Below are 26,705 nucleotides of genomic sequence, written 5' to 3'. Positions count from 1 at the left end.
ATATCAGATTATGATTTTAAATTGTAACTTGACTTAAGGTTCTAAAAGGAAAATATATCTATCATTATAAAATAATAATTTAAAATAATAAAGTACTGTACTGAATAATATACAATTCATTAACATGCTTGATATGAATTCAATGAAATATTGAGGCCCTGGAACCATAGATCAATTCTATGAAATATTGAGGCCTTGGAACCGCAGATCAATTTAATGAAATACTGAGGCCTTGGAACCATAGCAGCAGACCTATGCAGCTTAAATTTTTTTCCACAAAGTTTGCTTATCTTTGATTAAAATCACAGTACCTTGCATGCAATTAACAAATAATATAGGTGCTATATATAATACAGTACATACCCTATTTATAGGTAAATTATAAGTAATCAACCCCGTGTAAAGCATTTTCAAATAATTACCTAATTAGTGCATGAGTGCTGCAAAAACAAGTAAAATAAATCGTCATTTATTTTCTTTGGCCTCAAAAAATAAACCAAAAATATATACTTTTTCCCAACATCTTTGAACCAGCCAAGGTTATCAGCTATAAGATGAAGATTTCTACATCCTGAACATCGCACAATTACAACCCCCTCCTCGTAGGACTTCTTGGAGAAAGTGTGATGATTTCTTCCTCTACACACTTTACATGTATATTCAATATACTTCCTTGCTTCCATCCTACTATGTAAAGGTACTGAATTAATTGCTTCTGAAAATTTTCTACATGAAGCTGAAATCAATTGGCTATTTAGCGGACCAACTATACAATTGTTGCATCGAGTCTGTGGATACAGAGCATGCCGACGACCTAAAGTTGCGCAACATCCATATGAAGGTCTAGTTATCTTAATGGAGGAAAACCGTCTTCCTTCGACTCTAAAAACAGTAAAAAGTGTACTCCGCGTTTGAATCATAGCTTTTCTTACACAGACATTCATGACTATTGTAATTCATACACATTAACAGGTATATGAACAAATCTACATGTACCATAAAAGCACAACATGTATACTTTCACAGCTGCACCGTCTAAATAACGTTTCCGGTTTAGTAGTTTCTTTCTGCGCGTGCTTGAAATGGGATCGACCTGTATTTGTAGACCGTTTTCATATGCTAAATACGCATATTTTCGGAGGATTCTCTTTAACAGGGACATTTCAAAAGTAGTACATGTGAAGAACAATTATTCTAACACAACAAACAAAGGTTTGTCCCATCAATCATATTTAAAAAGTGCAATAAGGCTGAGTTAGCGAACTAATTTCAGGTGGTGATATGAAAACTTGGTGTTATATATCAAATCCCGGCTGTAATAGGTAAAAATCCCACAGAGCAGTGCAGCATGCTTATGTCAACGGTATTGTTTGTGTACTGACTAGTTTATCTTGTATTCATTGGTGGAGTCCACAAGGACAGAAATAACAATATCAGAGGCCATTGAAATTATGCTACTGTAGTAAGAATATGTCAGAATATCAGATGCAGGAATAAAAACCTCTCCTAAACACACAACATGTATAGTATGTACGCTGTATCATTGATATACCACACCACATGATGTATAAAGTTTTCGATAAAGGGAAATGAGGTCTGTGATGAGTGGTATATCAAACATACAGCTTTCATGCTAGACGACCATGTCAGCTAATTTTGTATGTCGACTAATTCTGTGCAATGATGCATCATTTCTGTAAACATTGAATCGCGTGTTATTTTTGTTCAAAAATACATTTTGTATCAAGAAAGAATGATCATACTTTAATTAAGGAAAGTGCTGTTCTTAAAATGTACAAAAACATCCCGCATTTCGACTCAAATGCATATGAAAATGTGATTTCTACATGTCAACATGAAGATCCACTCCATGACCTTCTTGAACCAGTAACCCAGAAAATCCGATTTGCTATGTATCTTTTAGAATCATACAAATAAATACATTATATAAAAGATGGAAATATATACCTTAAAACAATACTGCATTTTAATCCAAGTTTCCAATTTTACAAGAATTTGTCCCACATGTACAAAATCGTCCGCTACCCGTGTCAACTTGCCGCTAGAACATAAATTCTCAAGAAATTCCCTGGCATATAGTCTGTTTCTAAATTCTTTAGTAATTTTTCACCATCAACAAGACGTTGTAAACATATCACATCATTCATATTCATTGTTGTTTATCTTCCATATAATAACTTATTTTTATAAAATGTTGAACTTTACTAACTTTTTTACAAGATTAGTTTGATATCTCTTGCCATTTATGGGCATTTTTACACTGAATTTTTTAAAACTACCCGGTAGCTATAAACCTGATCTAATTATTCGACTGAAGTGGTGACAGAAACAGTCCAAACTAATGTATTTAATTTCTGTAGCCCAATGGAAAAACATTACATCTTTTCAAAGCTGTGTGCAGATTAGGCTGACATATTGCAAGTCAAGAAAACATGGGGGTGGTATCCCCTGTGTCCAAAATTTATATTATTTTGAACAGATTATTCTAGTGACAATTGCCTCTTTTCAAATGGTAAGCATTCCTGTATTATATTTTCATCAATCGGTTGAATTCAGTATGCGCAGAAATGCCAGACAGCATTTTTCCTGTATTTTATTTTTATCACATACAAATATACAGACTTTCATTTTCAGAGGTGTTAAGATTAATTACAGGCAACTGTGTATTGAATGAGTGAATGAACTCATCAAATCCGGTCCCAATGTCTGCTTCAAAATGTTCTTTGCCTTTTTTAGTTAAATACAATCCTCTTTGTAAATTTACAAATTGCTTTTCCTTTTTGAACTTTTAATTTTAATCATATTGATTAAATAAGTATAAGACACAATAATGATTTAAACATCAAAAGATGACTTAACTGAGAAAAATATACAAACAGACATGGTTAGCTTCTTGAATGCTGTATGTGCAGCCATTCACTTACCAGCAGGCATATTGAAATGCATGGAAACTATAAAACTAAGCGAAATGATGAACCAATAAGAGGTAATTCAAACATTTAAATGTATTTACTGTTGATCTAAGTCATTATTATGATTTAATTAACATTGCTTCCAACCATACAGTTGTTTCATTCACCATTTCTTTGGAGTCCAGAGAGATCACACAACACAGGTGAAAATCAGCTGTGCTGCTTTATTCATGGATTTTCATACATATATTACTAAAGTGTTCCAGAGAGATGGAGACTGGTAAAACTGATTTGCTGACAGACCAACCAAATGAGAGAGAGAGAAAGAGTTGTGGTGATGGTTGGGAAAACTTACCATAAAGGAATTTGTCTGTTGTCATCCCAATGTTTATTTGTTTGTTGCCTGCTGCCTTACCTACCAATATAGTGAGAGAAATGGTGTTAGTGGGGGGAGCAAACTTCAGACATTTTAATATTAAATAATCTGTTTTTAGAACCCTATTTATATGGTAGGTTTAATAAAGAAAAAAATATGAAATTTAATAGATTACAATATGAATGTGCTTTCTTAGTAGAAATGCACTGCACAGTCTTGACAGTCTATTGCACCTTAATATCATTGTGAACATTGTATTTAAATCCCATGGAATTAGTACCCCTAACCATCATGGCAGTCCCAGGTTCTTGTAAGTTGTAGGGCTTTTGGTTGAAGTTCAGTTTCAGTGTTTACACCACACCAAAATTTTCTCTCTGCAGATTTACCTTATTTTGCACTATTATCACATTACTGCATTCCAGGGCATTGGCACTTGGGCATATTCAAGACTATAGACACATCAACATATTCAATATCAGAATTTATTTGGAATACCACTGGAATTCATTTGGAAAATAATACATTTGGACTTGTGATAGAACATTTAGTACCATTTGGGATTTAAGTCACAATATTGTAAGTTCTTTTCAAATTTTCACTTTGTGTTCTTGGGAAATATATTATTTATTGAATTGTACAATTTTTTTTTATATCTCTTTTATGTTACTTAAAGACCAGAGAGTCATAAATATATATGTATGTGTGTGTGTGTGTATATATATATATATATATATATATATATATATATATATATATATATATACACACCTCTGGTATTTTGCCATTTCCTTACTTCTGGTACAGTAATAGAATTTCAAAGGCCTATAATTATCTAGGAAATCAGTGTATCCCCATCTGACCTGTAATTCTTTCAGATTGAAACTTGCAAGTTTGTTGTTTTTGTAGCGTTCACAAAATAGCCAATCAGGTTTATTTAAATGATGCAATTAGTTTGAAAGCAGGGATTAAAATACACAGTTTTATTCAGTTCTTATCTATTGATGCTGCATGTATATGGAATCCATTGCTAAAGGAAGTGTTCCTCTGACTATATTAATTATAGCAATGGCAGTGTACTTTTTTACCTGCTAATTAACAGGTAGTGTATATTATGTGACATAACATCACTTGTGTGCTGAGGGAACTTTTTAGTTTTGTGCTAAAAATAGATTAAGTGTTGGTGTGGTGCAGGTTGAAAAAAGCATACAGTGTATACATGCTCTTGGACATTTAATTTTGCATGGTGCACATGGAAACTCAGAATCCAGCACAGTATAACATTTTTATTTAACTGATACCTGTAACCATTAATGTACTTGTCATGACACAAATCAGGCTGCAGGTAGAGGTATTGTAGCACTTATTTTGACATTTGCCTCTTTTCTGGTATGCAACTGCTTAACACATCTTCGTTCTTTGGCTTGACATGAATGGATGTTAAGCTGAATCTGATTGGACAAACATTTGGTCATAGTTTGAACCTTGCATCAAGGACGTTTTAAAAATATTTGTTTAGAATACAAGCTACCTTAACACCAAAATGGCTGATTTACAGTAATGTTCATCTTTAGATGATGATTTTGTTTGGTAAATAATGGCTGATTTTAGTGACAATGGCAATGATATTTATATCAGATTATTGGAACTGGAAAAGTGGTATGAACCTAAAAATGATGTAGAATATGAGTCTGATGTGCATGCAGGATGGACAAAAACAGACGGCATGCATGTCATTCTCTCTTTCTGCATTATTTAGAATTTAGATGTAGAAAAGGCAGAATACCAAGCATAATTGAAATGCTCACTATTGAAAAGTAGAGTACAATTTTCATGTCTTTTCTTGAACAAAATTTAGCTTTTTAGAATTGCTCCCCCATTTATATCAAATCTGGCTGCATCTCTGTATCTTGGACAGGTAATCACAAGTCCATTTGAGAGCATTCAATCTACTTTGAACATAGTGTTATGTATATTTGATTTAATTTATATTTGATTTAATTTAATTGTTTGTAAGTTTTAAAATATTTTTATTTTTAATTTCATTACATGTCAAAATAATGTAATTTTGTTTATTAGGAATTTGATACTTTCCAGAAATTAGTTTGACCCGATTGTTAGGTGTAAATACCAAACTTTGTATCTTTTGCTGACCTAGTTCCTGGCCTTGATTGAGAATCAAGTAAACAACTTCTTTTTTATAATTCATTCTTAATGTGTCAGTGATAATATTGAAATTGAGGCATTACTGGAATACGTGACCTTAGACATGTAATACCTTCTAAACTGTTTTGGAATATCATCATGTGACCCTCATGTGCGCATCCCTGTTTTGCACATTATTTGCCTGTATAGCCTTTGTCTATAGAGAAATAATCTCAGTTTGGGCTTTACCTTGGATACTGGAAGTGTTTCACTTTGACCATTTTGGAGTTACATTTTAATCTCTATTAAAATTATTTGGATTCTAAAAGATTAATTCATTTTCCTGGAAATACTTGAGTGCTCATACAGAACTCTTTGACAAAGACATTTATTTAAATTTTATTCGGAATTAAAACACCGGAATATTATTTTTTGTGGTTCACAAAGAACTGTAAACATGTCAGCGCTATCCTGACTACAGTATACGTCATCATCTTCCATTTTGGATTTTTCGTTGGGACTCTAACTTAATTCATTAGAATATTTCATTAATGGGACTTCTGAAATTTAGTTCATGGATTATTCTTGGATTATTTTGGGATTTGATTCTTAAAACCATAAGTTCTTATAATTCATTTTTACATTGTTTTTCCAGGGAAATAAATTATTTGTTAAAGTTTTCAAAGTTTGTTGTTTTCACTCTTTTTTTTTACTGTTTATTAGAGCCTAAACACGTAACTTAAGAATAGCATGTGCCCAACATTTCATACTTTAAACATCAGGTCATTAATTTTGCCACCTGGGTGACTTAAGACAACCTGAGAAAACATGACACATTTGAGTGGTCACACCCACCACATGATCCTGTACAAATTTGAACTGGTTTTCCAAAATGTACTAGAAAATGCATCCACATGAATCAGACACTGGGTGACCAGTTCATGTTATTGATGTTGCTGTTGTAAGTGACAGTGATGGTGATTAAGTGACCCATGTTAGTTGTGTGTATTATAAAGATGTACTCAGAATAAATTAATCTTTGATGAGTTTCTCCATTGTCATTCTCGGCTGAGGATGAGTAAAGTAAAGAAGCATTTATGTGAGGAATGATGGAATTTATTACTTTTTCTGCTTATGTCCAATGTTCACTTTTGGAAAAAGTTGGGGAGTAAATTCATGCTGTAAAGCACTTGCCCAACTGTTATATTGTGCTTAGGATCTTGTTTGGCAGTCCAGTTTGTACAGCCCTGTTAGTAAAGGTTAAAAAGCTAAAGTACTTGGGGTGTATAAAGCCTTGTGTGGCTGTACAGAGAAGTGGTATACTTTCCCAGGTAATGGACCTATGATACTATGATACTATGCATTAAAACAAACAGGCATGAAATTATGCTAATCCATTATCCTGCAGTTAAAACCAACTCACTAATCCATTGGGGCAGTGAAAATAACTGCCAATTGTTATCAGTAATAGTTAAGAAATGGTTGTGAGTCTTTATTGATTGATTAATCTGTTTATTGAGCACCTTTCAGCATTCTGAACTTAATGAGATACAATATCTTTCACATCAAGTTCATTATGGGTGATGATATTGATGATATGCTGGTTATGATTTATTGTATCACAAGCTTTAATATATACCTTTCCATTTTTATTTCAGATAATACAGATTTGGGTGAAGAGCCTGAACCAGTAGTATCTTTTCAGTATGACAAACTATATCCCGGCCACATCCCAACAACTTTGTTTCAGAAAGGTCTCCTGACTGTTGGATCAGCTTTCATGTCACTATATGATCCCTCAAGGGATGGTGAGTATAGTAAGCTATTAGTGGGGGGTTGAAAATGGAGTTAAAGGCCTGGAGATCACAAAACTCTCAGGTTGATTAGAAGAAATATAATGTGTTGCTGGTCGGCAGACTGTCTGTTTCCCATGGCTGACCCTAGCACTTCTTTCCCTTTGGGTATAAGAAAAACATTTTTTTTCTTTTAAAATCAAGAAATTTATTTGTGCATCTAATTGATCCAGTTTTTGCCCATTACTTTATGTATACTAAAGGTTACATATGATGTTTTAACCCCTCCATAAAAACAAAGTACCTACCCCATTATTAAAACCAGTACAATAGGAAACAACAATGAGGGGGTGCTTATTGGATAGAGTTACACCATCAGCCAATCAGAAATGAAACACTGCCAGTAGTAACATCATTTATTTGTGGTTTAACCAAAACCTCTAGCTCAAACTCCAGTCCAAGAGATCTGTGATTTTCTGGATATGGCTATATGCCTCACAACCTTATACTTCAGTAGGCATTTAGTAATTTGAGTTGTTAGAGAACAGTAGATTCTTAGTCAGTTATTGGCTATGTTTTAGTGTTGAATAAATGGTGAACAGTAACCCAATATTTATGCGGAACACCCAAGATGACCCACATTTAAAGTTTTGTGACAATGGGTGGAAAAGTAACAATCATAGTCTGCCAAAGTTTTAAGTAATATTAAATCCAGTCTGTGAAGTGGGTCAGAAAGATTGTGTAAGTTTATGAAATAGGAGTTACTGTTGGGACTGGAAGGATAAAGAGTCAGATGAGTTTTTGTTGCCGCAACACCAGCTTCTCTAAAGGTGGTGAAAAGAAGACCAAGACCATGCAGATAAGAGGCCAAAATCAGAGACTGAGGTCCAGAGAGAAGTTAGTCTGCACTTTGATTTTGAAGCTTAGCTATTTTTAATCAGTATCGATGCAAGTGGCATTAAAACAAGGAAGTTAGGACACATGTTGAGTTGGGTCCTGTGGTTATATCTGCCAGCTTATTTGTTTTGTCTTTATTGCTGTCAGGGGCAGAAGGACTAAAGTTCTGGTGTATGGATTCTACAATGATTCTAATTGTCATTTTTACTGATTATATAAGCTCTTGGATTAGCTGTAATGGCACTTCAGTTAGAGAAGGTATTTGGCTTTGGCACTCTTTTGACACATTATCAAGTAGCTTTGCAGCAAGTTCCACCTCACATCATTTGTGGCCCACTTAGAGATGAAGAGTATACTGATGTTACACATATTTTCATTGTGTATGAGATTCTGATAAATTTTCTTGGGCCTTAGTAAATTCTCAAAATTTGTATATTTTGTTACAAAGTTTTACATGGTGCATGAATGTAATATGAAACAAACTGTCCTTTATGGTTGGCTTTTACCATGTTAATAAATTGCATATTGGGTATAATAGTCAGGACTGAAGTGATTTTTATCACATTTTATCTAAAATTACACTGCATTTTGTTATGAAGTCAATTACAAGATATGAGCTTTTGGTTCAAACTAACCAATGCATTGAATTACAAGTCGGTCATGTTAAAATATTAACAAAATAATGTAGTATTCCTTGAGAAAAGTAAATTGTACCAGTTAGTGAGATGGCCATTATTCTGCATGATTTTTCATCACTCTTGGATATTATCATGTGGTTTGATTAAGTCAGATGCCACCTGGGAGGCCTAATGATAAAATTAATCCAAAACACGATTGATTTTTAAACTGTTATTTTTCCAGACATGATAGCCGCATTGGGTGAGACTACTGGCTACCCAGCTTTGAGATGGATGAGACAGAAAATGCTGCAAGACCCTGTTGGGAGACAAATTTTAGAGTAATTGTCTACTTATGAGGAGTCTAAATTGTAAAAATAAAATGAAGGAAACAGTTTTTTGAGAGATGGCTGTTTTAATTGTTCATACAAACCTTATAAGTTCTTGAACTTTCCTATTCATCTGAGGAAGATAATATATTTATACTATTAATCGATTTGGGGTTCTGATCTCCCTAGGATGTGTCAGGGTGGAGGCATGTAATAACAAGAAAACAAAGTTATCAATAAGGAAGTAATAATAATAATGTAGTTACTAATCACACGTATAGCTCATACATGTGAAGTTACCTGTAATAATGTAGTTACTAATCACATGTATAGCTCATACATGTGGAGTTACCTGTAATAATAATGTAGTTACTAATCACATGTATAGCTCATACATGTGGAGTTACCTGTAATAATAATGTAGTTACTAATCACATGTATAGCTCATACATGTGGAGTTACCTGTAATAATAATGTAGTTACTAATCACATGTACAGCTCATACATGTGGAGTTACCTGTAATAATAATGTAGTTACTAATCACATGTACAGCTCATACATGTGGAGTTACCTGTAATAATGTAGTTACTAATCACATGTATAGCTCATACATGTGGAGTTACCTGTAATAATAATGTAGTTACTAATCACATGTATAGCTCATACACATGGAGTTACCTTATAAACAACTGTATTACAGCAGTAAGGTTACAAAATCCTTTAATCCAAACTGTTAAAATATGGAGACACATCGACAAAAGTTAGGTTTTATTTCTCGCTTGATAAGCTAATAGATGCCAGAAATTATTGTAACATCTTAGGTCAGACTATGCATGCAGTTAGCGTAGTTATACAAATATTGTAGCAATGACATAACACGTGGTTCAACAAGCAATCCATACCTCTTTTGAAAAAGAAACTGAAAGTTGTGAAATTCCATTTTTATTGTAACATTATTTCTGAACATCCTTGTGGAAAATTTTAAATAAAAAACAGTTGAAAGTAAAATATTAGGAAAGACTTACCTCACCATTATCTTCTGTTGCAAAATGACATTAAACCCAAACGACCAACATTGTTTCAACCAGCTGTTTAGGCCAGTTTTAGTTGGGAAAATTAAATTTTGCATACAAGAGTCAAATCAAAGGAAGCAAAGAAAATCATGGGCATATTAAGAAAGCATACAATTTTACTGAAGTAGATGGCAATTTTGTAAAATGGATTTATATCCCATTTTAATTTCCTGACTCCTGTATTTTGTTTAGTCAGATAAAATCTTTTTTGTTGGGTCTTAGTTGTTTCCATAGTAAAGTGTCTCCTTCAGTAAGGAAAAACCAAACATTTTACATCTTCATCCAAAAATCATGTGGATTTGTCATGATAAGACACTGTAATTTGGGTTCAGATGTGTATTTGGTGAAATCTTGTTGGGACAGTTACACAGAAACAGCTTGACTTGGGCAAATAAGCATTGGTATTCCTGTTAATGTATGTCAATAAAATGATATGACTATTGCACCATTTCAATGATTTTTGCAAGCTTTATCAGTTTTTGGGGCGATTATCTTGACATATATATTTTTGTCTACAATGGGGAGAATATATATTTTTAATTAATTCTTAGAACCACCCTTTTGCAGTTTAGTATTTATTTTGCATTTAATTGTTAAAATGTTGCTTTTCATAACCCTTTCAGAGATACATACATTTTTAACAAATGTTAAACTAAATAACATATATAAAAGTTAAAATTCTTCTTAAAATATACTTTGACAATTTGGCATATTTGAAATGCAAAACAAAAATTTCACGGATTCGGCTACTGTGGTTATGTGAGAAAGCTTGCCAGTAGCTTCTCGTGGGTCGGTGGTTCTTTCCGGGGTTTTTCCGGGTTCTTCCTCCACCATTAATACTGGCCGCCATGTATAGCCTATCTTGTGCTGAAAAATGGCGTTAAACCCTACAACAACAACAACAACAAAAATTTCATCAGGGCTGTACCAAGCCTTTACATGTATATTATTGGGTTTTCATGGAAGTACGTATGGTCTAGTTGTCCCATAAACATTGCATGAAATTTTGAGCAGCCATTCACTATTAATGTGTGTACTACACTGTTGGTGTAACTCATTATCCTTGTTACTAACAACATATGTTGGATTTTACTTTAGCGCTCACTAGACACATGTTTCACCTTTGAAGGGGGGTGCCCTGATTGGCCGAGTGGTCTAAAGCGCTCTCCGTTACTGATCACTGCCATCTCACCTCTGTCTGCATGGGTTCGAGTCTCCAATTCAGCCTATGTGGGTATGTGAGAAAGCTTGTCAGTAGCTTCTCGTGGGTGTGTGGTTCTTTCTGGGTTCTTCTCCAACATTAATACTGGTCGCCATGTATAGCCTATTGTGTGCTGAAAAATGGTGTTAAACCCTACAACAACAACAACATCACCTTTGAAGCATATACGCCATTGTCAAAGACAGTGAGGACATTGATTTTTAGCTGGTCTGTTATATGACTCACCTCTCTAAATATGCTATTTTTAACTTGTCTACGGCTCTGCATCCACCATGACTCACTTCTCTAAATATGTTGTTTTTAGCTTGTCTACTCTATGGCTCTGCATCCACCATGACTCGCTTCACTAAATATGCTATATTTAGCTTGTCTACTATATGGATGTGCATCCACCATGACTCACCTCCCTAAATATGCTATTTTTAGCTTGTCTACTATATGGCTCTGCATCCATCATGACTCACCTCTCTAAAATATGCTATTTTTAGCTTGTCTACTATATGGCTCTGCATCCACCATGACTCAAAACTCTAAATATGCTATTTTTAGCTTGTCTACTATATGGCTCTGCATCCACCATGACTCACCTCTCTAAATATGCTATTATTTTCAAAACATCTGGACCATTTTCAGCCATATTCAGCTTATGGTATCTTAGCGTAGGCATATGTGCCAAATTTCCACATGTTGTGAAATTTCTATGAATTTTCAGTACAAAATGTCATTCTGAATTCAATTGATGAAATTCTGCAAAATCATTGTTTTGTGGTATAATATTTTGATTGGGTTTATGTAAGGTTACAGGCTGTACTAAGACTTACAAAACTGCTACACTGGTACATAGAATAGACCTTGGTGTATCAGCATGAGAAAATCAGACGTCTGCAGCTGAAAAAATGGTAGCTGAAAACAAGAAAATACAACAGCTACTGTACAGGAAATGTTGTATGGAAAACTTGAGTTTACTGTAATTAATTGTGGTCTTCAAAGTGCGTTTGGTATAAAACACATTATGAAGTCCCTTCAGCTGAAACCCCTAAACCTTTATGGATATTGAGGAAGTATTTTCACAAATAAAAGAACATTCTTAGCATTATATCTTGTAACCAATGCATTTTGATGCCTACACCGTGTCTATGTAGGTTGCATATGGTGTTGCCTATGTTCACCTGTCACATTCCATCACATTTTGTTTGTACTTAATAACTTTTAATTGACAACTTAATTTGCTAAGTAAAATTTGCTCAACATGATTTTTTTATTTAAAGGAAAGCTTTGCAGAGTTATGGCCCTTGTTTGATTTATAATTTTACAGTTTGACTTCATTTCTTCTCACTAACATTTTAAGGACGTTATGGATTGAAATCTGATTTGGTGTCAGGCTTTACATTAAGATGACCTATGTGAAATATATTTTTCATTATTTTCCAGCAAACTTTTATGGAGTTATAGGCCTTGCTTCACTATGAACTTAACCTTTAATATTCATCACTAATGTTTGAAGGGTTTGACAGGATGAAATTAAACTTATTATTTCTTATATTCAAAGGTTTAGGTCTGTTCAGATTTTTTATCACTTTCCTTGGTTTTACTGAGTTGTTCACAAATGAAGCTGATCCAGTATTTAGTATGGCTGTTTTACCAAAATTATTAAATGACTTCACAAAACATGGTCAGTAAAAACTGACCTAATAAGACCATTTCAAAATGGCACCAATGACGTTGACCCATGATCCAATAGACTGCCATTACTAGGAAATAATTTTATAATAATAAGACCTTGGATGATCAACATACAATGTGGTGAGTTTCATTCCATTTCTTACAGAGAGAGGCCAGTCATTAACTCCAGTACAGTTTCTATTGACCACCTTGGAAGCCTACCAGAGGGTACATTTGGAAAGGAATATTGGAAATTTCTAAGCAAAAATGTAAGTTTTAGAATTCATATTTCTACTTTATCACATTAAAACTTTACCATGTTTTCTAAACCCTTCTAAATTGTAAAAATTTAATAATTTTCGCAAGGGTTTACGACTCAGCCTTGGGTCTTAGGTTGTGTTATTACTATATGGTCTTAAAATAAGTTACAAAAACGAGCAAAAGCAATAAGTTTTCTGAAATTCAACAAATAATTTTAATAAATTATTATTAATAAAATAGGATAATTAAAAAACAAAAAACAACTTCCAGTATGTGAATTAAATTCCAAATAGTCCTAAAAGTTCTATCACATGTCTAAATGTACAATTTAAAATTGAATTCCAGTGGTATTACAAATAATTTCAGATATTGAATGTGTTGATGTGCCTGTTGTCTTGAATATGCTAATATACAAGTGGCCTGGATTGTGATGAGGTCTTGACAGTCTTCTGGTGTATCACAGTAATCTAATGCAAAGTTGTCCTTATCTAAATTCTCTATTATTCCAAATTAAAGTTTCAATCCAAGAATATTATTGATGAGCTTTTTGTATTTCCAGTGAATAATAACTTGAATAAATAATTCCACCCACAAACTGAACACAGCAGTAAGACTGATTCTGCATCAAGATGTTAGGGCAAGAATAATTAATTTCTGAAGTAAACAACATTATTTAAAAAAGATAAGACACAAAAATAGAACCAGGATGAGGGCCAAAAGTTCATTTCTAGAACATTTTAAGTCATCAACAAGATAAGGTCTATTACTAAAATTAAAATGAAGAACATGGCAAGCATCAAGTTGGGCAGGTTTTCCATGAGTGAATACCAATGTCTTAGGCACATATTAAGATAAACAGTTTTACCTCCATTGATAATGATCCTAATATATAATCAGTACTCACAGAGGAATGTTAGCTATGTAGTATATTTTTTACAAAAGAAGTCCTGTACACAGTGAAGTTCATTTTGGAGTTAGGTCAGTTGCAAAATACAATTATACATAAACATATCATTAAGAAAATGTAACAAATAATACAACCTAGTCATCTAAGACTGTTTGGCTCTTTCAGAAGCTGGTCTTTGAAATGTGATTAAAGCGCAGTTTTACCACTGGATATTGTGATGTTTCTTTATTTGAATGAGATGAAAACTTGATCTTTACCAGTTAGGTGTAATTAGGCATAAATACCTGGATATGAAAAATATCTCTCATCAAAGCACTGGCTGCCAATGTGGGGGTTGGAATAATTCATATATTAACCTACTAACCTGGGGAGAAAGATTCATAGAAAATTGTCAGGAATGTTCTCTATATCAAATATGAACCATTACATTAATGTTAACTTTGCCAGGAATGATTTTTGTTTCCGATGCTAGCTGGACATAGGAATTGTTATTTCCTGACTTAAGCTGTTGGTGTATAATAGATTATTTAAAAGAAACAACTTGTTTGTATAGTGGAAAGTTGAAGAAGGTACTGGAAAAGATAAAAAAATCACTGCCTTGGATATGGCACTCTTTTGTAAATGAAATGAACACTGATGCCTGTATCTCAAAAACTGTCATCTTATAGGGATTTTCACCTGATGCCCGTCTTCCAGTGCATTTTGTTGATGATGAAGAACTGATGTACGTAATGTTGCGCTATCGTCAAGTCCATGATCTGTTTCACACAATTCTTGGCATGAAACCTAATATGTTGGGAGAGGTTGCAGTAAAGTGGTTTGAAGCTGTTCAAACAAGACTACCTATGTGCATTATGGGTGCAGCCTTTGGACCCCTTAGACTTGGACCAGTGTAGGTATCATTATAGCAATCCTTGACCCATATGACTTGGGGCTGTGTAGATATCAAGATATTAGTGTCTTACCCCTAAGACTTGAACCTGAGTAGATATCATGATAGTAATGTTTTACCCCTAAGATTTGAGCTGAGTAGATATCATGATAGTAATGTTTTACCCCTTAGACTTGAGCCTGAGTAGATATCGTGATATTAATATTTGCTCCAAAGACTTGAACCTGAGTAGATATCAAGATAGTAATGTTTTACCCCTAAGATCTGAGCTGAGTAGATATCAAGATATTAATGTTTTACTACTAAGAGTAATGTTTTACCCCTAAGACTTTAACCCGAGTAGATATCAAGATAGTAATGTTATACCCCTAAGATTTGAGCTGAGTAGATATCATGATAGTAATGTTTTACCCCTAAGATTTGAGCTGAGTAGATATCAAGATATTAATGTTTTACCCCTAAGACTTGAACCTGAGTAGATGTCAGGATAATGTTTTACCCCTAAGACTTGAGCCAGAGTAGATATCATTATAGTAATGTTTTACCCCTAAGACTTGAGCCTGAGTAGCTATCGTGATAGTAATGTTTTAACCCTAAGACTTGAGCCTGAGTAGATATTATTATAGTAATGTTTTACCCATAAGACTTGAGCCTGAGTAGATATCAAGATAGTAATGTTTTACCCCTAAGATTTGAGCTGAGTAGATACTGAGATAGCAATGTTTTACCCCTAAGACTTGAGCCAGAGTAGATATCATTATAGTAATGTTTTACCCCTAAGACTTGAGCCTATGCAATTTTACCTTTTTAATCTTATAATAGAACCTATGCAAGTATTATAAATCAACTAAAGATAATCGCTACCATTTACAGCCATGAATAAAATTTACAAAAGTTATGTATGTATGTATGTACAAGCATACAGTGAAAAATTAGAACTTTTGCAAATGTTGCAGCTCAGGTGATGAAAAAGTTGTTTTCCTAAACAGTGTTATGAAACTTATCATTCAAGAGGCATTTGATTTAAAGCTCATTTATCCAACTGCATATGAAGAAAAAAAACCCCAGTAAATTAAAAGGAAATGAATATGTATGAGTTTAGACAATATCATGGCTACATTCAGAAAGGATGGCATTATGCACTGTTAGGGCATAAGTAAATTTGCCTGTACTGAATAATATGCTCTGTCTTGGAAATTTCATCATGACTGACAGATGCTTGCATTCAGTTCGTGTGAAATTGAAATTTATGATTTGTACACCTTGCTGTATAAAAATTCACAAATAAACTTTACTTGCCTTTAGAAAATATGTTTTAATCCATATTGTAATGTATTAAGGTTTAAATGCAAGTGAAGCATACATCATTCTAGGTAATTCAGGTATGTAGTTAGGTTCTCCAAGCCACTGTCTATGTCTTAGTTGGCAGTCTTTTCTGTCATTCAGTAAACTTTGCATGAAATTGCATGGCAAGCCACTTTGTCAGTGATTAGCTTTGCCAGCATGTAAAGTTAACTGACAGTCTGTACAGTTGGCCAAGCACTTGTCTTTTTTTAATACAGCTCACGTCTACAGTATAGGGACACAGTTAAGATATATAATTCAAGATTACTTGAACAAGATTTTGTGATTTCTTCACATTTCACATTTTACGCCACTTTAAAGATAAGCAGAATTAATACTGAAGCATCTGGTTTTGAATTTACCGATATTACCTATATATTTTATTTTTAATTTATAAATTTACGTGGTTTTTCAGACACAGACAATGGTACATAAGCACTTATCTGCCATGGGCAGTCCGCTGTGCTACTAATACCAAATTTCTGATGGCTGTGTATTTTGAGAAACACTGGGAAGAGGATCTTATAGAACTCAGAAAAGAACTTAATATAGAACCGGCTCCAGCGTTCAAGAAAACTGGTTCCTCTTGAATATAATGTTTTCATGTAATTTATTATTCTCTTCTCCTTTATACCACTATTACAAGAAATTATTTTATGATTGATGTATTAAAAATGAATTCAACTATGTATGTGTGTTTAATTATAAGACTTTACCTTCTGTTCCTATAATCAAATGAGATGAATAATGGTACATACATCTCATTGTTCAAGTTGTACTGTACTTCACATTTTATCATTTGGAGCTTTTTCAAGCATCATATACTGTTGCAGAAATGTAGTGTAAAGATTTTTACTTTTAACATGTCTTGGAATGTTCAGTAGGTAACGTACTTTTGAAGTATGTAAGTAGAAATAAAAACTGGGCTGATTAGGAAATTTGTATTCTATTTTTTGACAGTTCTAAACCACAGGAATAAAACCTCAGATGTCAAAGAATTAGAAAAGGGAGTTTCTTTGGGCAGACAGTATTTGAGAATTCAACCTTGGCTGCATTTTTGTGCCAGCAACAAAAAAAACAAAAAAACAACTGCACACAAAATATTAAGAATTCATCTAGATGCCATGTTGTCTAAATAATTGCCCTAAATTTTGTATAGCTCAATGCCCATCATAAACATGGTTGTTAATTCATTCAGCCCTTCACCTGCAATGAGAATGATTTAGATGAATGTTTGAGTGATAGAGGCTGATGGTTTAGTCATACCGGTTAAATGCATTGAATCAGCGAATATTTTTTACACATAGTGAAACAATAACCAGCCTACCACATGCCAACCAATCTTTACAGAAGAGATGTTTGACAAACTTGTTGATGACTTTGTCATGAAAACTTGGTCAGAATAGTACATCATAACGATACTATCCAACTGAAATTATCTCAAAAGACTTCATCCAGCCATTGAATGGAAGTGAATAAAGTAAACAGTTGGAAAGACATTCTGTTGGAAATCAAGGCGGCAGTGTAGACTTAAGAACTTGCTATGACCATGGTCAAAATATTGTTCAGGTTCGTGTCTCTGACCTTAAGCAGAAAGGTAATGCAGTTGATGTTAAAATTAACATACAAGGCACATTAAGTGATTCTTATTAACATACAAGACACATTAGGTGATTCCTATTAACATACAAGACACATTAAGTGATTCTTATTAACATACAAGACACATTAGGCGATTCTTATTAACATACAAGACACATTAAGTGATTCTTATTAACATACAAGACACATTAGGCGATTCTTATTAACATACAAGACACATTAGGCGATTCTTATTAACATACAAGACACATTAAGTGATTCTTATTAACATACAAGACACATTAGGCGATTCTTATTAACATACAAGACACATTAGGCGATTCTTATTAACATACAAGACACATTAAGTGATTCTTATTAACATATAAGACACATTAGGCGATTCTTATTAACATACAAGACACATTAAGTGATTCTCATTAACATACAAGACACATTAAGTGATTCTTACTAACATACAAGACACATTAGGTGATTCCTATTAACATACAAGACACATTAAGTGATTCTTATTAACATACAAGACACATTAGGCGATTCTTATTAACATACAAGACACATTAGGCGATTCTTATTAACATACAAGACACATTAGGCGATTCTTATTAACATACAAGACACATTAAGCGATTCTTATTAACATACAAGACACATTAGGCGATTCTTATTAACATACAAGACACATTAGGTGATTCCTATTAACATACAAGACACATTAAGTGATTCTTATTAACATACAAGACACATTAGGCGATTCTTATTAACATACAAGACACATTAGGCGATTCTTATTAACATACAAGACACATTAGGCGATTCTTATTAACATACAAGACACATTAAGCGATTCTTATTAACATACAAGACACATTAAGTGATTCTTATTAACATACAAGACACATTAAGTGATTCTTATTAACATACAAGACACATTAAGTGATTCTTATTAACATACAAGACACATTAGGTGATTCCTATTAACATACAAGACACATTAAGTGATTCTTATTAACATACAAGACACATCAGGCGATTCTTATTAACATACAAGACACATTAGGCGATTCTTATTAACATACAAGACACATTAGGCGATTCTTATTAACATACAAGACACATTAAGTGATTCTTATTAACATACAAGACACATTAGGCGATTCTTATTAACATACAAGACACATTAGGCAATTCTTATTAACATACAAGACACATTAAGTGATTCTTATTAACATATAAGACATATTAAGTGATTCCTATTAACATACAAGTTACATTAGGCGATTCTTATTAACATACAAGACACATTAGGCGATTCTTATTAACATATAAGACATATTAAGTGATTCCTATTAACATACAAGTTACATTAGGCGATTCTTATTAACATACAAGTTACATTAGGCGATTCTTATTAACATACAAGACACATTAAGTGATTCTTATTAACATACAAGACACATTAAGTGATTCTTATTAACATACAAGACACATTAAGTGATTCTTATTAACATACAAGACACATTAGGTGATTCTTATTAACATACAAGACACATTAGGCGATTCTTATTAACATACAAGATACATTAAGTGATTCTTATTAACATATAAGACATATTAAGTGATTCCTATTAACATACAAGTTACATTAGGCGATTCTTATTAACATACAAGACACATTAGGCGATTCTTATTAACATACAAGACACATTAGGTGATTCTTATTAACATATAAGACATATTAAGTGATTCCTATTAACATACAAGTTACATTAGACGATTCTTATTAACATGCAAGTTACATTAGGCGATTCTTATTAACATACAAGATACATTAAGTGATTCTTATTAACATATAAGACATATTAAGTGATTCCTATTAACATACAAGTTACATTAGGCGATTCTTATTAACATACAAGACACATTAGGCGATTCTTATTAACATATAAGACATATTAAGTGATTCCTATTAACATACAAGTTACATTAGGCGATTCTTATTAACATACAAGACACATTAGGCGATTCCTATTAACATACAAGACACATTAAGTGATTCCTATTAACATACAAAACACATTAAGTGATTCTTATTAACATACAAGACACATTAAGTGATTCTTTTGAACATACAAAACACATTAAGTGATTCTTTTTATCATACAAGACACATTAAGTGATTCTTAACATACAAGACACATTAAGTGATTCTTATTACCATACAAGACACATTAAGTGATTCTTATCTAGAGTCATACACAGGAAAACAAAACAAAGATCTCTCTTCTGTTGATCAGTGATGCATCTCTTTAGCCTTGTCCCTACAGTATCACTTTTAATAAACCTCAATTTATGAGGAAAAGGTTAGTTCAAATTTTGGATGCCGATTACGTGTCAAGAATGGGAGGATCAAACCTAGGTTTTGATACAAGCTGAATACTTTAGTGCCCAACATTGAAATACCAACCCTGAATTCCACTTTGCAGAATTTTATGGAGAAATAAAAATTTTCTTGAATACACAACATAAATACTTGCATACAAGATGGAACCAACTGCAAAACAACACAGACCCTGATCTGTAATTACTTAATGATCATGTTTCTTTTTTTTCCTTCTTTTTTGTGTTCTACTAAACAGTCTTTAACAAATTACATAAACCTCAATATGTTGGTTAATGCAGTTTGCAGATGGGTCTGACCTGCATGTCAGGATGTATTGTACTCTGGTTATTTATACAATCTGTATTCCTCCATTTCTGATAGTACATATACCAAAAAGTAGTTGTCATTCCAAGTTCATTAACACCCTCTCCAGTTCTTTCATTTCCATTACCTCAATGACCATTTTATGCAGTTATCTAATCCATTGGCAGAACATTGCATAAGTTGTTACAGCTTAATAGTTTTTCAGTCTTCACAATTCACAAATATTATTGCAAGTATGACATGAATAATTTTGGTTGACTTTTGTTAACAAAGACAGATTAGACAAAAATGGAATTAAGCTGACATTTAATGAATTTATTTGTAGATGTGCAATATTACTGCATTTTATTTAATTACAGACTTAAACAGCTGCTTGAAATTATGCATCACTATGCTTTGTGCCACTTCAATATTTTCTCAAAGATATAATCTTTTAAAATTATGCTACATCTGTATTATACTTGCTTCCAATATTCTGATCCCTTAAACATATATTCAGACAATGGTTTGTTTTTATAATTCTCTCTTTTGAATTGGAGAATTTAAAACTGTCAAGTACCTAACTTATCCAGTAAAGAAAAGCACAAAATTTGTATGAATTCATGCAGTTGGAAAGCAATGATGGGTGAGAACTGCAAATTATTTTCAAGTCACACATATCAAAAAGTACTCTGCACAGTATACAACTTTGTTCAGCTCTTCACCCAAAAGGTACTTGTAGAAATAGTAGAAATATTGTAGCGCTTGTTGCAATGTTTATTTTTTCATAACTGTTTACAATAGGTTTCCTTGGCTTGACAAATGGTTGTTAAACTAAATTTGATTGGTGCCAATAAAAAGTGTTGCGTTGAAGTTTGCACTTTTTTAAAAGTTTTACAAATGGGCGTTTACTATATGGGCTGTCTATAAGGCCCAAAGTAGCTAATTCCCAGTATTGATCACCGTTAGATGACTATTTAGGTGGTTAATTCCCAGTATTGTTCACCATTAGATGACTATTTAGGTTGGCTAATGCTGGCTGATCATAGAAAAGAAGGCAATTTATTTTTAAAGTTACTAAATATGAATCAGATTTACATACTGGATGGAAAGGAAACAGCATGCAGGTCAACCCCTCATTTCAGCAACATTCCTAAATTAAATGTAGAAACAACCAAGCCAAATTAAATACAGACAATTTAAAAGTAGAGTGCACTTTTCATTTTTGTCACATCACAATTTAGCCTTACTGGATCATGTGCTAAAAATCCATACAGCTCTAGCATGAAGGTTGCAATACATGTAATATTGATCTAAAACTGAAATCAAAAAGCAAAGATATTTATATGATCAAAATACCTCAGTTTGAACAAGCAAACTACAATATTAATGGAATTAAAATCCTAATATATCATTATGGTACAGTAAATCTAGCATTGTTTTAAGTAGTGTTAATTCAAGGAAGTTAAACTTTGGCAGAGCTTATGTCTGAAAAATCTTTTTTGGGAGCAAAATTATCCAAAAGATAATACCTGTGAGCTGTGAAAGAGGGTTTTCAGTACAGAACAGTATTTATACAAAGATAAGATACATATTAAGTTGAGTAACAATGAACAGATTAATGCTTGTACAGTTAGAGGCAGCATCTTTTAAAGATTTTGATTTCAATAGGGGTCTTTCAGAGTGGATCAGGAAAATATCGATATTGAAATGTCATATTAATACTGAACTATGGCTGTTTCATCCTCCACCTAATTTTTTCTACTCCCGTGATTATTTTTGCGACAAGGGGGGAAATCCCTCTTATAATAAAATCCTGGGTTCATCTCTGGCATTAGTTGTCAGAACAGATTTGACAATTCATCAGTTATGTTTAGATAAAGCAAACCTGTATTCAAGCCCTCCCACCCCACCCCACCCCCGCCATTAAAAACAATAACTCGTACCAACAGCTCTATTCAAATGACAGGATGATTCCAGTAAACTGACATATAAAAATAAGCTAGTTTCTTTGGAATACAACATGAGATGCTGAATTACACTCTGACTTCATAAAAAATTACACAGATTGACATAGTTGAGTACACAGTACTTAAATATGGGAGTCTCATGAAGGCAGGACCATGTCTGTGTAGAACTATATTCTTTTTGAATGGAGACTACCTCAAATTTGTTTTCTTTCTGATTCATATATTTTAATCATTTTTTGTGCATGGCAAAAGGACTCAACCATACATAAAGATGGGACTAGACTGGCACCAAATTTATTTATCTATTGCATATACTTATTGTGAAGTGCTTGTTCTCAGAAAAGTTGGCACTTGTGTTTTACTTTAGTATCTTGTTGCATGTCAATTTTTTAATTGATAACTATGGACTTGTTGAGAGAGTGGATTCATCACTTGACTATGCATTTAGAATGATGTATGTGGATTTTCTGTGACACCTGATAATATCACCATGTAAAGTAATGGTTATATTCCTGAGGTTGTCGTCATCAGTTGTCAAGGAAAATTGCCCCCCACCCCCGATCTTCATACAGGGTAAAATATATTACATTTTATTTAATGTTAGGACTAAATGGTGGAACTTCATATGCCGTACAAAGTGAAAGGTTTTCATGGAATCAATTATAACATTTGGCTAGTTGTGGCAAAATGGTTTGTAGAGAAAGTAGTTCTTTGGCAGTATATATATATATATATATATATATATATATATATATATATACTGTTCCTACCAAGTTTAATCCAATGGCTGCCAACCAGTAGAGCATTGTTAATACCAAGTATAATCAAAATCGGTTCAGTCACATCTGAGAAGTTGAAAATTGGGCTTCTATATGGTTGTTATGGAAGCTGTAAGCTTCAGACACCATATACCTTTCCTAACAGCAATCAAAATTATTGTGTATCCATGTAGATGATATGTAATTGTATAATAACTGTTGATAAAGTTGTAGAGCAAACAACTTTGCCCTGTTCCATCACTCCTCTCACTGTTGCTATAAAACCCCATGGTCAGAACCAGTCACAATAATCTGTTTTTTCCCCATTCTCCAGTCTATTGGACCTGGCTTTATTTTTACTCAGATTGTAAGCCATTCTCTCTGATAAAGGTACATGGCTGAGAATCAACATTTTTATGCAGAAGTCATTCTTAATTTTTCAGTGACCTTGCCTATAGATGTTTTGAAATCAAAATTGAGAGGCTTCTTTCTTACTCCAAGTACAAGCTGTGCATACAGGTTTGCCCAGATCTGTGATATAGAAATCTAGCTTTTGTGCAAAAAACATTTTTCTTTTACAAGTCAGTTCCCTTGGCCTTTGATCTTGACCTCTATGCTGCTTCCTTGACTTGCGTGCAACTCATCCACAAACTTTGGTCAATGTCTGTGATCCAGAACTAACGTTATATAGTGAAAACATTTTGGACATGTTGACCACAAATTTAATTTGTTTCTTATACAATGTGCAAATCATTCTCAAAGTTTGGTAACTTGGTGGTGTAAAACTAAAGCTATTGTGCAGAAATGAAAAAGATGTATCAACAGATGGGGGCATGGACAGAGTTCATAACATTACACACTCTGACTTTAGTCATGCATATAAAACTGTCTTAGCAGTTCATATAATTGTGACGTGTTAAAAGGTGGTGATAAAACTTATAAAAACCAGATGGAACTGGCCAGATTATGCAAGAGTTAGTCTTCATTAAGTCAGAAATTTGTGTATATGAAATTTGGATTTTTAACATAGCTTTAACAATTTTTCAGTGTAATTGCTAGTGTCTGCAGTGTGGCATTTTAGTGATGTCTAGTACTGTTGTTGTTGTGGGATTTAATGCCATTTTTCAGCACATGATAGGCTATACATGGCAGCCAGTATTAATAGTGGAGGAAGAACCCGGGAAGAACCACCGACCCCGAGAAGCTACTGGCATGTCTAGTACTGAGGCATCATTCCATAGACATGTAGCATCATGTCCCACCCAGTCACATTATCCGGACACCAGACTGACCAGTCCTAACTCTTACCTCTTAATGCTTAGCGCCATGCAACGCAGCTGCTAGTATCATTTTGATAAGTCTTTGGTATGACTAAGTTAGGGTTTAAACCCGTGACCTCCCACATCAGAGGCAGACACTTTAACCACTAGGCCACTGGAGCAGTCCAAAGTTGGATATGAGTTTATGCTGATAACATAATTACAAATTAAACCAATATTGCATGGCTATTACATACAAGTCTTAAGACCTTGTAAAATGCCTGCAGCAGCAGTTGACCATCAATTGTACTATAATTAGGATCATTTAAAACGGTTCACTATTAAAGTCAGCATGGGCAGTGTGTATATCCTGGAGCATTAGTTTTTCAGCCAATTTTCAAACACAGGTCTCATTTGAATTGTAAAATTCTGACATGTTGGTTTAACAAATAAAGTCTGCATCTAAATGTATATCAAGACACAATATAGTCTGTCCAAATTAGCAATGGATAATCAGCTCAATTCCAAACAATCATATAATTTATTAAGCTCTACTTCAACCAGGCTTTTTACATATCCAGGTACGTCAAGTTTTATCATGTCAAAGAATGATTCAATTTTTAAGATCTGTATGACTGTCCAAACTTTAAAAGCTCTTATATTTTCAATTGCCCAAAACAGCAATTTATAATCAACCACACGTTTCAAATAATTGAGACTTAAATTTTTTTTTTTTAAACCACTTGACTATACTACTTAAGGCCTTAAATACATTACCTGACATACACTATTAACCAGAATTAAGCACTGTAACCAGGGTTATTAGCATATTTCTTTCAAAATTTTCAAGGTTTAAAATCATCTTTTTCAAGGTTCATTCTTACATTAATTTTAAAGGATACATAAATGAAACTATGTAAACACAAGTTAATATTTACTATTACTGCATATGAGGAATATTTCTTGCAAATAAAAAAAAAAATCAAGACTACGATCATTGATACTATAACCATTAATACTAAACATCCTATATCTGGGCATTAGAATAATGAACAGTCACTGAACTATGTTCATTTTACTCAGTCTACACTAAACTATTTACAAAGTCCAAAATACTTTAGAGTGAATTTTTCAGTTCTTGTAGCTTGTCATCAAACTGTTTTTCAAGAGCTCTAAGTTCAGCGATTGTGTCCTTAACTCTTTTCCTCAAACTATTTGATGTTGTGATAAAGGAAATTTTCCTAGGGGTCTCTGCTTTCAATGCATAGTCATCAGCAACAGCTGTCATTGTCTCACTGTCTCTTACAGTACCTGCCTTTCTTCTTACCCACTCCCATAACACACAAAAAAGTAACACAGACATTTGTTTTTATGTATTATCTCTTATTTAAAACAGTGGATATTTAACTATTTCATATTAGATATATTAATATTTCTCTCAGCTTAGATGTAGTCTTTATTTTTTGATTCATCATGTTCATTGCACTTATTCTGCATCCTATTTCCACTAAACTGAAATACAGAACCAGATCGAACTAATTTCATAATTAAGACTGTACAGTTACTATTTTAAAACCTGAATCTTTGTGTTCACATACTTCTTTCATCAAAACGATTTCATGTTGAAGGCTTCTTGTTTTGCCATATTAGCTGCCTTTACAAGAACTTGGTGTTTTTTTTCCAGGTGCATGTGACTGTAGAGCACTCTCTCACATTGCATGCAAATCAATATCCTTCTGGCATAATTGGCATTTTGCAAAGCTCTCTGAGAATAATCTCATAAGCCAAACTTTATATTTTTCTTCATCTAGCCACCAAGGTTAGAATTGGCAGCTAGACATTTCAAAACGTGCAAGTGATTAAAATTTAAACACGGCTACATCTGGGCTTTGTACAACTGGAAGTTCAAAATGTACGACTGCGCAGTGGCCAGTTGTGAAAATTTCCCATCCATCACAAACTTAACAAGAGATTTTTTTTC

At 33.2% G+C, this 26,705-nt stretch overlaps 1 protein-coding gene across 2 annotated transcripts; it reads left to right on the top strand.

Annotated features, from left to right (window-relative positions):
* The first annotated feature begins 1,051 nt into the window (after positions 1-1,051).
* Positions 1,052-17,387, top strand: LOC149780058 (ubiquinone biosynthesis protein COQ4 homolog, mitochondrial-like). Of its 2 annotated transcripts, none has more exons than XM_089936812.1 (6): positions 1,052-1,212; positions 7,110-7,259; positions 9,003-9,099; positions 13,212-13,314; positions 14,882-15,105; positions 16,865-17,387. In XM_089936812.1, the coding sequence occupies exons 1-6, from the start codon at positions 1,083-1,085 to the stop codon at positions 17,037-17,039; spliced, it is 879 nt and encodes a 292-aa protein (XP_089792938.1). In that variant the 5' UTR covers positions 1,052-1,082; the 3' UTR covers positions 17,040-17,387. The 2 variants fall into 2 exon arrangements, with proteins under 2 accessions (XP_089792938.1, XP_089792939.1); XM_089936813.1 differs by lacking the exon at positions 1,052-1,212 and adding an exon at positions 1,309-1,363.
* The last annotated feature ends 9,318 nt before the right edge of the window (positions 17,388-26,705 follow it).

The sequence above is a fragment of the Sinohyriopsis cumingii genome, chromosome 16 (genome assembly GCF_028554795.1).
Source record: "Sinohyriopsis cumingii isolate HCF-2022 chromosome 16, ASM2855479v2, whole genome shotgun sequence".
Classification (NCBI taxonomy): Eukaryota; Metazoa; Mollusca; class Bivalvia; order Unionida; family Unionidae; genus Sinohyriopsis; species Sinohyriopsis cumingii.
Note: the sequence above shows the minus strand (reverse complement) of the source record. Positions and strands in the feature narration are given on the sequence as shown.

Excerpts from the sequence above, each read along its gene's own strand:
- LOC149780058 (XM_089936812.1), top strand. The coding sequence starts at position 1,083 with ATGGGATCGACCTGTATTTGTAGACCGTTTTCATATGCTAAATACGCA. Across the intron at positions 1,213-7,109 it reads TTCTAACACAACAAACAAAG|ATAATACAGATTTGGGTGAA; the intron begins GTTTGTCCCATC and ends TTTTTATTTCAG. Across the intron at positions 7,260-9,002 it reads ATATGATCCCTCAAGGGATG|ACATGATAGCCGCATTGGGT; the intron begins GTGAGTATAGTA and ends TTATTTTTCCAG.